Source organism: Pipistrellus hanaki (assembly GCF_964339955.1).
Source record: "Pipistrellus hanaki genome assembly, chromosome: 12".
NCBI classification, from domain to species: Eukaryota; Metazoa; Chordata; class Mammalia; order Chiroptera; family Vespertilionidae; genus Pipistrellus; species Pipistrellus hanaki.
Window position 1 is genome coordinate 17,493,254 of NC_140514.1, and position 15,654 is coordinate 17,508,907.

Genomic DNA, 15,654 nt, shown 5'->3' on the forward strand with positions numbered 1-15,654 from the left:
TCAAGTCTCTTTTCATTTGTGTGCGGCCCTTCTCCAGAACATGAACCCTGAATTGGAACTCTTTCTACGCGGGCCGTGAAAGAGACTCCAATACCCTGGGCCCTAACATGTCCTCATTTTAGAAACTGTGCGTCTCCCTGCCTGCCAGTCTCGGTATTAGCATCTGTGACTACTGCGTGCCCTGAAGACCAGAAGGGAGATGACATGGGGGACCTTGGTGTGTAGCATTGCTTTGTGGTTAACCCTCCCAGCTCACGCAAGACACCTGCATGGGAGGGGGGGTAAAAAAGCATTGCTTTGATTTATTTCCAGGGCTTTCTTGATTCAGAGGCAGTAATCACCTCATAGAGCAGGTGCCATAGCAAGGGCTTATTGATCCATCCAGTGCCCTCCTAGACATTCCAGGAGGGCGCCACTCTGGCAGGAGATGGAGGTGGTGAACGAGAAAGAAGTCCTTCTCTGAGCAGGCTGCAGTGAAGTGGGAGAAACTCCCCTGGCCGTGGGTCTGCCGCTACAGGGACACTCGTGTGTCTTTCCTTCCGGAAGAGGGGCTGGAGCAGAGAGAACTGGGAGCTTGCAATGGGCCGAGTTTGAGAGGGAAGGAGGAAGGCGACAGAGCTGCCAAGGGCGGGAGAAAGGGTCTCCTGCTTCAGATCAAGACCCCAAAGAGTTCAATACCAACCCAGCAGCCCGAGCTGCGTGGGCTTTGCTTCTGGGGATAAAAACAGGGCACGGCTCAGAACCCAGCGGGACCAGGGACCCGGCTGAGTCTGAGGGTGGTGGATGTCTTTCCGCGCTGGTGGAGGGCAGTGCGCTCAGGGACAAAAAGGGGCGCGGAGGAGCCGGTGGCAAGAGGGACACAGGGGAGGAGGAGAAGGGAGGGAAAGAGTTGGAGAAAAGTAGGGGAAAGTAGGCACAGGGGTGAAAGGAGAGTGTAGGGTAGGAGAGAGCCAAGGGAGGGCGGAGGGGAGGGATTCGGAAGGGAAGGGGGATCGCTGGAGAGGAGGGCGGACAGTGGGATCGGGAGGAGGGGAGAGGGGCGCGGGGAGTGAGAAGCGGGGCTGGAGGAGGAGGAGGAGAAGGAGGAAGAAGAGGAGAAGGAGGAGGAGGAGGAGGAGGAGGGTGAGAAAGTGCGATCGCACGGCGCGGGAAGGAGGAGGAGGAGGAGGAGGCGAGGATCCTGGGCCGGGCAGGGGCCCGGAGGGAGGCGGGGAGGACCGATAAGAAGGGGAAGCGGGAGGCGCGGGGCCGGGTGGGCGGGGAGGCCGCGGCGGGGAGCGCGGCGGGAGCGGAGCCGAGGCCAAGTGCATTGTGTCTGGCGGCGGCGGCGGCGGGGCCGCGGGGCTGCGGGCGGCGGGGCGGGGAGCCATGGAGCCGCGGGCGCTCGTCACGGCGCTCAGCCTCGGCCTCAGCCTCTGCTCCCTGGGGCTGCTCGTCACGGCCATCTTCACCGACCACTGGTACGAGACGGACCCCCGGCGCCACAAGGAGAGCTGCGAGCGCGGCCGCGCGGGCGCCGAGCCCCCGGACCAGCGGAGCCGCCTGATGCCGCTGTCGCACCTGCCGCTCCGGGACGCGCCCCCGCCGGGCCGCCGGCCGCCCCGCCGCCCGGGCCGCGCGGACCCCGAGCCCTGGCGCGCGCTGCTGGGGCTGGGCGGGCTGGACGCCGCGTGCGGCCGGCCGCTCTTCGCCACCTACGCCGGCCTCTGGAGGAAGTGCTACTTCCTGGGCATCGACCGGGACCTGGACAGCCTGGTCCTCAAAGGTGAGCGCCCGGCGCGCCGGGCTCCCCGGGGGCGCGCGGGGCCCGGGGTCCCCTCCGCTGCGCCCCGGCCCCGGCTCCGCTCCCCGGCCCCCGCTCCCCGGCACATCCTTCCCTCCTTCCCTGCCGCCTCCTCTCTTTATCTTTCCCCTTCCCCGTTTCCCCTTTCTTCTCCCGCTCCCCCACTTCATTCTTTTACCGTAACTCTCTTCTTTCCTCCCCCTCCTGTTCTTTTCCCTTTTCCCAAGTCCGTGCTTTAGTCCCCCATCCTCCCCGCCTCTCCCGCTGCTCTCCTTCTCTTGCCTCCGGCCCCCCCCGCCCCCCCCTCCAGCTTGCACACCTGTCTCACTGGGAACGCGTGTCCGTTTCCCAGAAGCGGCTCCCCACTGGGTCCCAGTAGCTCCTTCCCCCAAGTTGTGCTTCCCTTTTGGAAACAGCGTTGGGAGAAAAGTGGTGCACGCCCGGGGAGAGGGGAGAGGGGGAGATCTGGTTTGGAGCTGGTGTTGGTGGCAGGAGGAACTGATGAGGTCGCTGGCAGGCTAAGGGGGAGCTGAGGAGGCCCGAGGAACCTTCCCCCAAACCTGCGGATTAGACCTCAAATACATCCTGGAGGCACTGGTGGAACTCCGCTGAGCGCAGGTCGGACATTTACTCCCCCCCCCCCCCACACCCTCCCGTGGTGACACTACACACCCTCCTCGGTGTCTAGACACTCCGGGTGAGGAGAGGAGAGAACCTGCCCAGACGCCTGAAAGTAGAGCCTCCAGGATCTGCGCGGGGAATCTCTGCAGAATCACTCTCTTTCACTTGCGGCAGGCTTGTAAGGCTGTGTCAGTCGCTGTTTGGTCATTTGGCACCGAGTTGGAGAGCATCCGTGTGCTCCTCTGAAATCGAGGCAACACCTGGGTCCTATGCATGGAATCACACAGTTTAAAAAAATAATCTCATTTGTTCAGTGTGACAATCCTGTTGGGGAAGCTCATTTCTAATGTTCAGAGCTCCAGCCTTAGTACATTTTTAGAGATGCAAAAAAATAAATAAATAAACCTTTCTCTTGGACTAGCAAAAAGAAAAGAAAAAAAGAAAAAGAAAAGAAAAGAAAAAGAAAGAAAGACAAAGAAAAAGTCTAAAATCATACATGTTTGTAGTTAGTAGCCATTCAGGAAAACAAATGAACGGACTTGTGTTGAATCCCACTTTGGAATGGAATTGCTTAGAAAGGAGGAGGTTAATAATATTTTGGCCTTCAGAATCTTGATAGTTGGCATATTCTTCATTTCTCAAATGTGTTCGCTCCCTGCTTCCTATGGCAGGCTCAGCGGGGGCTGCCATCTGAAACCTGTCTCAGATGGAAGGACTCCAGCGCTTTGGAGGATCACACACAGTAACCTTCCTTTGGAAAGTGCTCCTCTTTCTGTCCTCTCCTAACTTGCATCCAAATCTGATTTCTCCTCATGAAGATGCTGCATAATTAATTCGGATAGGAGCATAGCACATGAACACACTGTAAGCGCTGGATTTGGAGGCTCAGTTACGGAATGCTCATTTAGGCAAGGCAATTTAGAAAGATGAGCAGTGTAGTCTGTCTTTGGAAATGACAGAGCTGCATTTCCTTACACTTTCTGTGCCTAGAGTATTTGGTTGCAAGTAGATTGCATATAGAGCAATGCCTGTACCCTCAGGGCAGAGTCCAACCCAGCTGCAGGAGAGGAACCCCACACAGTCCCTGCCCCTTCAGATGCCCTGGCTCGCTGAGGTGCTTAGCTCCTGGGTAGTCCAGAATCAAATAATCCTAGAGACAGAGGGACTGTAGAGGTCATTGAATTCAACCTTCCATCCATTGTTCAAACTCCCTACCTCTACCATCTTTCTGACAATTTATATACTTTAAAGATTTTTATTGTTCTAGGTATGATTGTTTTAGGTTAAAACAATCTCTGGTTTGTAGTGTGTAGCTAATCCTTCGTGCTGGACACTAGAAAGTTCTAGTTTGTGATCAGAAGACACGTGCTCAATTGCTGGCTTTTTTGTTAAATTGCAGTATAGCCTCCAACAGGTGGCCTCCTTGGTCTTCAGTTTCTTGTCTGTAGTATTAGGAAGGCTGTCTATTCTTCAGGGCACTTTGTAGTTCTGAAAGCTATCACTGTTGTAATAATAACAATGTAAATTTAGCTTTCTGGGAAATTAATGAGCTGACATTATTAAGACATGAGGAGTTTGGAGAAAATGGCAAGACATCAGTACATTATGGAATCATAATTTGCTGTTTGGGACATAGCCAACAACGCCTCAAGGACGTTCAGCATTGCTGCTAACCTACCTTAGGCCACCTAAGTCTAAGACTTAGGTAACCTAAGTCTTCTGGATCTCAGGCTCATCTGTGAAGTGAGTGGCTAAAATGAGCAGCTTTAAAATTATATGAACAATTTGAGAAAGGCAAATGTTGCTGACATTTTCCTTTCTCAAACAGATGGTTTTGGCATCTGTATTAGGTAAACAGTGTCACCTTTGTTTTGACATCTGACGTTAGTGGCTGTGTGGTGTGAACTTCTTTAAGTGAGTCATATATAATTAGAAATTGACGTCACATCCAATGAAAAAGTTGGTAAGTAGGGTCTCAAGTTCCATTCTTATTTTCTTCTTTGAATTACCTTGTTTATGAGTCCTAATATTTAGAAATTTTAATAATAGGAATTCAAAAAAATAGACTCAGATGGCAGAGTGGGGGTGGGGAGGGGTGGGAAAGGGCTTCAAGAACCACCTGGCATATCTAGTGAGCTCAGAGATAAAAGGAGATCAGCCTTTCCTTATTTGGATTCAGAGGGCAATGCCAGGAGGTGAGTGAACATTGCAGAGGAAAATGCAGAGTTGATACTATGGAAAACATTCTCACAATTGGAATTGGTTGCATTTCCTGGTACTGGAGGCAAGTGTTTTTGAGAGATGTATGGTAGAGGAGATACAAATAGTCAACATGGACAGTGAGGGGTTAGTTTAGAAAGAAAATGTGGAGACTCTATAGTCTTAATCCACTTAAAAGTTATCACCTGAGCCAGAAAAGCATTGATCTTAGTGGGTAAATACAGTAGTTGGGAAAAATAATCAAATCTTGATTGTTAGCCTTTTGTTATAATTCCTATTCACTTCTAGCCCAGAGTGACTCTCGAAAGTCTAGATTGGGCCTTCACCCAGGACCTTCAATGAGAATAGAGGTGAAGTTATTGATAAACTCATAAAGAACCAAGACTAGAACCCTATGCGACTCTACCAGGCTGACTTTTGGTGCTAAGGAAGCTTTGCTGGTCAGAGTAAGGACTGTCTCTGACAAATATGCAAATGAAGTTATCCTCTACTCAGCGGATAAAAGGGTAGAAAAGTGGAGGGAGCCTAGTGGTAGGAACTTGAGAGAATGGACTTTGGAGCCGCAGGCCCCTTAGTGCTTCTAGGGCTGTCAGGGTTTTGAAAGAAGCCTTTATATATAAACTAGAGGCCCTTTGCAGGAAGATTCCTCAATAGGGCTTCCTGCTGCAGTCTCCACTGCCCCACCTGCTTCCCTTTCTTCCCCGCCATCCCGCTTGCTCCCTTCTCTGCAGCTTCGCCCCATTCTGCAGGCTTGGCTTCTTTCTACCCTGTCTTCAGTCTACGCTCTAGCCTGGATATGCAAATTAACCGCCATCTTGGTTGGTTTAATTTGCATACTCACCCTGATTGGCTGGTGGGCGTGGCTTGTGGGTATAGCTAAGGTATGGTCAATTTTATTAGAGGGGAAGCTACAGAAAGGAAGACAAGTAGGAAGGTGGTATGGATTGTATAAGGAGTCTAGGGATATAAGAGGAGGTGTCCTGAAGTTAGGTTCTTTACTCCACATCCTATCCTGGAGGTCGGCTTAACATTAAATTATGGCCTGCCCTTTATGAAATTCCCTGAGTCTTTGTTAATCTGTAAAACAGGACCGATAATACTTTTTCATTCATTCACTCAATTTAGTTATTCAACAAATATATATTGAGTGTCAGGAATTGTTCTAGGCATAAAAGACACAGGAGTGAACAAAGTGGATAAAAATCCTGCCTTCATAGAATTTATGTCAGGTAGTGGAGTTATTATACAGTAACTACTCTTAGTAGGTTATTGGATGAGCACTTTGGGAAGGCTGCTAGCATTGGTAGGCAAATGACAGAAAATACAGTGCAAAAGGATGGCGCACTTTGGGGGACGCTCAGTCATTCTGTTCCAAGTGCAATCTTATGCTTAAACCACTGGATAAACAGTAAAATAAGAGGACAGATGGAAAGAGACTCAGATGGAAACATTATATAATGCTTCTTTCAGTTACTGAAAACACTGACTTTAATAAATAAACATTGATGAGACTAGTGAGTAGAGGAGAAATTAATTTTGAATAGGAATTTGTCATTGAAACTATATAAAAAGTTCCAACTGTTCTTGCTAGCCTTATTATTAGACTTTAAAAATTTTTTTAATTAAAATTTTTCATTAAAATAATTAACATTACTTTTCAAATATATATACCTTGTTTATATAATTCAAGCTTGAATAGTACATATTGCTTGCAATAAACAAAAGGAAAATTAATGCTGTAGTAATTTGTTTTTATGAAATTTAAAATGAAAGCATTCCAGAAATGTGAAAATTGTAATCCTGAATGCCTAAAGTTAACTTGTATAAGTCATTTGGGATTGAATTCTTGAAACTTGAAATAAAACATGTCCTTGTAGGCTCAGAAGCATTTTTCCTCTAATGAGATAAACAGAGATGTCAAAGACAGTGGGACATAAATACTTTGTCATTTTGCTCTCTGCAAGAAAAAGGAAGGGAAATTGGTAGGAATTCACTGGGTCTGCTCTTCACTCTGCCAGTGATTTATCTGTTTCCCCTGTTGCTTATTTTCCATGAAATTAATAGTCTGTATAGGACTCACCAAGTTCTACCTGACACAGAAATAGATTGATGATCTTTCTTCAACTCATTTGTAAACCAAAGTATCATTTGTGTTGGAATAATTATCTTCTAAGAGCAGATCTATCTGAGAGGCTATGCACTATTTCTCCTTTCTGACCCCCTTGTTAATGCACTGTCCTCTAACCTTCTCTTGGACCAGAAGATGCTGCTGACAAAGGTGCTGGGAATATCACTTAGACTTCCTTTTTATTTCTTTGCTTCTTACAGCAAGTGGTCTCTGAAATTATTATTATTTTTAATACATATATTTAATTGATTTTAAAGAGGAAGGGGAGAGAGAGATAGAAACATCAATGATGAGAGAGCATCATTGATCAGCTGCCTCCCACAAGCCCCCTATTGGGAATCGAGCCCACAACCCAGGCATATGCCCTGACTGGGAATCGAACCGTGACCTCCTGGTGGATAGGTAGATACTCAACCACTGAGGCACACCAGAAGGGCTCTCTGAAATAATTTTGAATATCATTTATTATGTTTAACTTATATTTACTCATTTTTAAATCATATGCTTAGACTGTGCTAACAGAGACATCATTAAACAGAAACAAAAGCAAAATTTTGAAGGGATATGGTCATAAATAGATATAAATGGCAGTGCAGCTGTTTTACCCCTCATGCCAAAGGCTTGCTTGTGTACTCTCGGGCAGGTACACACGTTGAAGATGGCGTCTCTCACTGCTTATTAGAAGAGCCAAGTTTCTCCTCTGAGCAGAGGAAGGAGTGATTGTTCCTATCATGGCTGGGATTTATAGTGGGTACCCCAGTGCACTGTGACATCACACACATTTATCCTGCACAGAGGAGAGAAGAAGATGCATTTTATTTCTGTATCCTTCCTGACATTAGACACAGGATTAAATGAACCCTTTTCATTTAAACAACTGCCAGCTCATAGTACAAATGATTAGATTTGTAGTTTCGTCCCGCAGCTTGTTGAGGCTCACTATGCCCACCTGTGATGCTCTGTGTTTCAACACATCCTCTTGTTACCACTCCTGAAGGTATGTTGAACAGAAATGAAATTCTTACTTGCCGATTCTGTGCTCAGAAGACAGTGCTTGCTCCCATTCTTTCCATCTGAACACAAGAATTGTTTTTTCAAAGTAATTCATAAACACCAAAGTGAATGGTGCTGTAAGTGGTTTGTGATCTCAATTGCCAGAATAAATGACATTTGTATCCTGCATGTTTCATGGATAACACTCAACCGTGGCCTTGAGGGGAAGAGAAGAAGAGTTTTTGCTATGTCATAGAAAGTTCACATCCAATTATACCCAAGTTGCTATGTGTTTTTTTTCCCTTAGCTACTGATTTTTCTCCTTCAAAGCTCAAAAAAGAGCCCTCAAACTCCATCAGGCAGACTGCTCATAATTGCAAGTGTTCTTGATTGCCATAGACGTGACGATAAGCTGTTGTTGGGGGAGCATCTGGCTGTTACATTCCATTGAAGGAATGACCCAGGCTCTCAAGGTTGCAAAGTGGGAGACCAGGAGGAGTGGGAACGTTGAAGGAATTTAGGCTGGTCATAGGGTTTTCCCACTAGTGACCAAGAATGAACTTTCCTTCTGTCTTTGGGGACACCTGCAGTATACCCTAGGGCAGTGGTCAGCAAACTCATTAGTCAACAGAGCCAAGTATCAACAGTACAATGCTTGAAATTTCTCTTGAGAGCCAAATTTTTTAAACTTAAACTTATTCTAACGCCACTTCTTCAAAATAGACTTGCCCAGGCTGTGGTATTTTGTGGAAGAGCCACACTCAAGGGGCCAAAGAGCCACAGTTTGCTGACTACAGCCTTAGGGTACTGATCTGTGACCTCTGCCAAGCAAGCCCTGACCTCGAGATGGATTATCTCCTTATTTCCTGACCTCGTCTTTCTGTGCCCACCTATGTTTCAGGGACAATCCACCCTCCTTTTTTAATACTCAATTGTGTGAACATCTGGGGCTCTTTTTCTTGTATTTTTTTTTGCTGGTTAAAAAGAATAAAAATAATCAGATTCCGTCATGCTTCTCAATTCCCACTCTCTTGCAAAAACAACTGGTGAAATGGAAGGCAATAGTTGAAGACAACCAAACTGGAGGATTGGCGAATAATACCAATAGCAAATATACGTTTGTTGGAGTAAAACATTAGCTCAATGTTTTGGAGGCAACTCAGATGAGATCATTTTGACGATGCAGACGTGCCTTAAGTGAAAAAAGATTGTTTTCCTACAGTTATTATTATTTTTTTAAACCCATCACACCATTGCTATACAGCTTTGCACAACTGGTTGTACAGATTGTTATCAAAATAAAGGGATTTGTAAATAGAAAATGGTCTTTATCTTCAAAGCCTGGTAAAATTCATGACAGTTCATTTCCCCCCCCTGCTCTTTTATAGTGTTTCCCTGTGGCTAAAAGTGATTGCAGTGATTAATCTGTTTTACAGCAAGTTTTAACTAAAAGGAAGTAACTGAACTTGGAGCATGAGCGAGCCAGCGTGAAGCTGACAGCCTTTGTTTGCTGCCGAGTGCCGGGAACTGCATGCTGCACTCCATCTTTCTTGTGACTCAGCCAGATAAGCTGATTGCAGACCAAACAATAATGTCATGGGGACACCCATCAGGGAATTCATTAGCAAGTGAAAAAAAGGGGAACACTGCAAACCAGATTTGAGTTCCCGTTATTTGAATTACTGACAACACACTGAAATTATTTTCTGTAACTTGCAGGCTGTCCCCCAGTGCTTAGACTTTTTAATATTTTGTTCATGGGTATAAAAATCAATCAATTCATTCCTCCTCGAAGGATCTAAAGGATATAATACACTCCTTTTGGGTTCTCCAAGTTATTTGACACCATGCAGGTAGACAGGGAAGAGATTCCAGAAGTACAAGTGTATGGGTAATTCTAGAAGGCTTAGCCGTCCCTGTAGAACCAGTGGCTCAACTACAAATTAACATTGATGCTTCTTTCTGCTTTGCAGACAAGCATTGATTAGCAGATTTAGGGTCTATGTCATCTGAACAGGTAGGGTAAGAGGAATTGGGAGGGAGAGACTATACTTGATTTGGAACTCTTTGGGCTGCATTTTAAGGAATTTTTGTTTGGCATAGTGGATGTGAGTATTTGCTTCACTCAACCATCAGCCAACCCATGCCACACCACTGGGTGTTGGAAAAGAGATGTTTTTGAAAATAAGAGGCTGCTTAGTGAAAAACATGGGTGCTCTGTCCTTCTGGTCCCATGGGGTTGTACTTTCCCTGACCACACCCAGAGCAGTGAGGAAGGTGTCTGAGTAGGTGGCAGAGGGCTGTTGGTCAATTTGAGATTGCATGCCATTTCTTCTCACAATTTTGAAAGCTGCTTATAGTAATGGGTACAGTTGTCATGGGATTTTAAGTATGTGCCTCCTGTTGAACGGTACCCCAATGAAATTACCCTGAAAAACAACAGATCATTTTCCATGTGATTGAAAAATTATGTAGCAGATCATCAGAGTGACAATTTGACATAGAAGATAAACTGTCGGGGGCGGGGGGGGGGAGGGCGAAGGGGGGAGGGAGAAACAAAAAATATAATGGCCAGTGGGAATAATTGAGTCTAGGCCAGTTGGAGCTCACTATTTGTTTTATGGCACTGGTATTTAAAAATCACTTATCTCAGGTGATTTAATCCTTATATCTAGCATAGTGGAGGAAAAACTTTTGTTTGGTGTTCAGAGAGCCAGGGTAGGCCTGACCAGGTAGCTGAGGTAGTTAGAGAGCATCGCCCAAATATGCCAAGGATGTGGGTTTGATCCATGGTCAGGGCACATATAAGAAACAACCAATGAATTCATAAGTAATTGGAACAACAAATCAATGTACCTTGTCTCTCCCCTCTAAAATAAAATAAAAAATGCAGACAGCAGGGGTATTGAGTGAAGGAACCTAAAACTAACAAGTACTACCAAGTAAAAACTAAGCTGAACTAAAAAGTGACAGGAAAAACAACAACAACCACTCACACGGACATTTCTGAAAAATGCTATCTTTTTGTTCAGGTGTTTGAAATAAACCAAAAGACACAAGGAAACTGTTTACTATTCAGCAATAAAAGATAAAATACAGCCAGAAGATGTCCACCAGAGAAGCATCGAAGTCATGTTATATTTCTTTATTTTCTCAAGGGTTACCTTTTCTTCCTGAAACTTACATTGGTAGGAGGAAAATGGGTAAGCATATGTAAAAATCAAAGATTTATGCAGTGATCCTTACCTGATTTTAATTTATAAGACAGAGTCTATCATTTGGACAGGGGCGGCCCTTGAATCTTGCACAGAAGAGGCTTAGAGACAGCAGTCTGATTGGCAGTGTGGATGCGACTTTATCTAGACTGTGTATTTTTTTAGGGGTGGGGGTTGGAAGGGGAGCTGATGGGTATTGTAAGTATGGGTGCTTCACAGCCCGAAGTGATTTGGAAAACTGGAAGCTATAAAAATAACTTACTACCTATTAGACTTCTGATCCCAACACCTGATTTTTTTTTTTTTTGGGGGGGGGGGACTTTAATGATAGGGGAAATCATAAAAGGTTATAATTCTGTATGCCCTCCAAACGTGACAGAGTTATTGAACTATGTACGAGAGGCATGAAACAGAGTAGTTCAGTAAGATTTTGATTATGCCACGAGGGAAATTGCTTCTTACTCATAGGCTCCAGATTTTCATTTTGGAAATTTGTGGCATGGGTGTTCTTGAAGAGTATGTTTTTATTTCCAAATGATCACGGAGTCCCTGCTTTAGCACTCTTCTGGTTCTGTGTGCAGGTGGAAACGGTAGACTTACTTTCCTCCTGCTCCCCTCCCCACCCCACCCCCCAAGCATTCTGTAAATGTAGTTTTCTGGGATTGTTATTATTTCTGGAAAAGCCAGGTACGGCAGCATGACTGCTTAGGAAACATTATCATTTGGGTTGTGGGTCTAACTTTTTAACTGCAATTAATAAAGTGCTTGATAAACACTTAACCACTCATGTGGGTGAGTTTATCAGTGAAAGATCTTTTAATGCCAAATAACAGAAAATCCAAATAAAAATGGACTCACAAGGGAAATGTATTATCTCCCATAACAAGAAGTCTGGAGGAAGCCTGCTCTCAGGCTGATTCAAGATGGTACTCTCTCAGGGCTCATAAGGGTCTAGAGTTAGTTGCAGTGCTGTTGGGCTTCAGTGGTCCTGACACAGGTGGTTTGCCTTCCGGTTTGTCTCTTCCTGTTCACAGCAACGCCATGAGCCACTTCCTCACACAGCAACAGTGCAAAGGCTAGGAAGCCAGTGAGGCCATTCCTCCCCCCCCCCCCCCGCCCCCCGCGCCACACACACACACACACACACACACACACACACACACACACACACACACTTTTTGTGAACCTTTTTTACAATGAGTCTAATTTCCCAGAAGTCTCCCAGCAAGCATCTCATTGGTCATGATGATATCACGTGACCACTCCTAAATCAATCCCGAACAAGTGGAATGGAATCATCATTCCCTCATACCAATCAAGCTTTCCTCCCCGTGCTGGGGAAGGGCGCTTGGCTGGCTGCCTGACCCCTGGACAAAGTCTGCTTTCTGGGGGCCGAGGAAGGGAAGCACGGCTATTGCATACAGAACCCTGGTGCGGCCACCGCAGGGGAGTCCTCATGGCAGTCCTGTCCTTCCTGAGCGATTCCGTAGGGAAAACAGGACTGAGAAGAGAACCCAGATTTCCTGCAACTTATTCCACATGTTCTCTCTCCACTTCCTGCCCCGATCCAGGGGAGGAAAAACATAATTTTTCCCTCTGTATTCCCAGGGTCCCTGGCTGGAACCATGTACTTTAGACTGACAAAAGATAGGTTGACAAGAGGAAAATAAGACACATGGACAGGGGAGCCCTCAGAGATGAGTCCCTCAAAGAGGTGGTGAGAGCCTGGGCTTGTAGCATCTGAACAAAAGACGAATACATTTTTTAGAGAAGTGACAAGACAAAGGAAAAGGACTTTGAGTGTCCAGGGCTGGCCAATCTGGGGAAGGTAAATCTCTGGGGGACACTCATGGTATAGGTAAGGGTGAATTTTAGCCATGTTTTTGTTTGTTTGTTTGTTTGTTTTTTTAAATATGTCCCAGCAGTCTTTTTTTTTTTTTTAATGTATTTTATTGATTTTTCCCAGAGAGGAAGGGAGAGGGATAGAGAGCTAGAAACATCGAGGAGAGAGAAACATCGACCGGCTGCCTCTTGCACATTCCCTACTGTACATGCCCTTGACCGGAATCGAACCTGGGACCTTTCAGTCTGCAGATCGACCCTCTATCCACTGAGCCAAACCAGTTTCGGCTTAGCCATGTTTTTATGTGGGTTCCTCTGGTACCCTCTCAGGGCTGATAAGGGTCTAGAGTTGTCTCCAGTGATTAACTTCTATCTTTACTCTTAGAGAGGGGAGGTGGGGCACCTTTCCAAACGTATGTCCTGCTTTTAGCCAAGTAGGAGTGGGGCGGAGAGCTTTTTGTACCTACTTCTTCTCCATCGCTTTCAGCTCGCAGTAACACTTATGTCAGAGTGGCCTATTTTGGGGTGGCATGTAATGCTACCCTTCATGGGTCCATGGACGTTCCCTGAAAGTCCTGTGCTTTGCTTTTGTGACCCTGTAATCTCCCGTGACCCAGAGGCTGCATGGCTGTTTCGAAGGAGGCATATTTATAATTGCACTTTTACATTTAAATGAATGTAAATTGTTCTAAACTGTGCATTTTAAGGGGTATCGATGAACTCTAAGACTTGGTAGTGCAGTTACTGTAAATTTAATACGCCCTGGTTTTGGTGAGCTCAGGGCTTTAGCACTTCCCAGCTGCACATCCTGTGTCCCCAGACGTTCAGGGGCAGGGCAGTGCACTCCAGGGACAGCTTCATGGAAATCATTGTTCTGAACATGTCATGTCCTCCCCCGCTCAAGCCAGTTTATAAAATCTGTTTACCCCACAATAAGACTTGTGTTGGTTTCTTTGTAGGAAAACAAGAGTGACCATACCATATTTCAGTCCCATCCCTTGACTGGTATCCCAGTGACCATCCTTATGACTTCCCAGTGCACCTGTCACTGTAACAACTTTGAGATAGAACATCAGCAAATCGCTCTTTGCTATTGCTTGATGGGTGGACAGAGGCACATATTCCAAATCTGAGAAACGAGCCAGTTCTCGCTGGAAGAAAAGCCGCTCCACTTGTGTCTGTATTGGACTTGAACAATACTTGAAATTTCTGTAAAGAACTGTGTTTGCTTTCGAAATTACAACCCTGGAAGGCCACCTGAGAAAGTGGTTGTTGAGCGGTGTCTGATTCTGTATTTGGAGCAGTGGGATGGAGGGGGAGGGCATTGAGATGAAGCCTGGACATCTCAGCAGGGATGTTCTTGTTAGACCATTCCAGGGCGCCTCACGTTTCCTGATGGGACTTCCATTTGAAACGGATAGGCCCGTTTATTAAAGCTTGATGCCTCTTTAGAGCAGGGATATCAAAGCAAGAAAACAATCCGAACTGCTGCAGATGGGCTGAGCAAGCGGGATCTTAGCACAGAAGCCTCAGAAGATGGTGTAGAGCCACAAGGGATGTGGGTGGACATATATTTGGGCCACCAGATTGCATGCCAATTTGAAGGTTCAGATAGAAAAGAAGAAAAAAAAATCACCAAGAAGAAAACAAGAGAGCAGGCAGGAAAGAGAGGAAAGCAGGAAGGAGCAAGTGAGCAACTATTTGGTGGGTATTTGGGACACCATTTCTATGGGATCTTATTTCTTTAACATCTCTTCAGTACATTTATATTTCTAAAATACAATCAAATCTTTCCTTTTATTATAAATCTACCTGATGGTTTCCTTAGTAAGTTTAAAAAAAAAAAAAAAAGGATTACCAAATGATCGAACAATTCCATCCCTAGGATTATACCTAAAAGAATTGAAAACAGAAACTCAATGTCTACATAAATGTTCATAGCATCACTGTTCCCATTAGCCAAATGGTGGATACAACCCGGATGTCCAGCAGCAGATGGATGGATCAACCAAGGATGGTATATCCATAGAATGGAACATTACTCACCCATAAAAAAGGAATGATGTGCTGACACATGCTACAACATGGATGGGCCTTGAAAATATTATACTAAGCCAGACTCAAAAGGCAATGTGTTATAAGATTCCATTTATAGGAATATCCAGAATAGACCAATCCATAGAGAGAGGAAACAAGGAGGGAGGAATGGGAAGTAACTGCTTCATGGGTACAAGGTTTTCTTTGGGGTTGATAAAAATGTTCTGAAAATAGATAGTGGGAATGGCTGCACCATGCACTAAATAAAATTGAATTGTACACTTTAGAATGACTAAAGGGGTAAAAAATAAATCTGTAATGATCTCCCGCTGCCTACAGCTACAAGTCTAAATCTCTCAGCAGGTCATAAAATAGCCTTCGCTGTGTGGCTATAGCTACCTTTCTGGTTATATACACCAGTCACTTTTCCATGACATCCAGGATCAGGCTACGCTAGCCCATTTGCCATTCCCTCAGCATATGCTCTTCATTCACTCTCTATGTCATTATGTGTCTTATTTCCTATGCCTGGAATACCCCCCTTCCCCCCACTTGTCCATCTGGGCACTCTTCCTTGAAAGCTTAGTTCTATTGTGATTTTCTCTCTAAATTTCCTTGACTCTCTCCTTAGCCCCTCATCCCTGCAGAATTAATTGCTTTATTAGCCGGGATTCCAGTGTGCCTTCTATGTGCTTCTATTACAGTATTTTCTACATTGTACTATGGTTTGTTTTCTTATCCATTTTCCTCCCTTAAGGCCAGGGACAGATGCCCGTATCAGACACATGGCTATCTTTCTATAGATTGGCTGCTGA

General features: G+C 45.3%; 1 protein-coding gene across 2 annotated transcripts in view; it reads left to right on the forward strand.

The window, feature by feature from the left end:
* The first annotated feature begins 1,237 nt into the window (after window positions 1–1,237).
* The window catches only part of TMEM178A (transmembrane protein 178A), a 45,376-nt gene continuing 30,959 nt past the window's right edge, over window positions 1,238–15,654 (forward strand). Inside the window, exon 1 of one of the 2 annotated variants that reach the window (XM_084900720.1) lies at window positions 1,238–1,765. In XM_084900720.1, the coding sequence (XP_084756846.1) occupies window positions 1,369–1,765 (397 nt within the window). In that variant the 5' untranslated portion in view covers window positions 1,238–1,368. The remainder of the gene's footprint in view (window positions 1,766–15,654) is intronic. The other variant, XM_084900719.1, reaches the window with a different exon arrangement.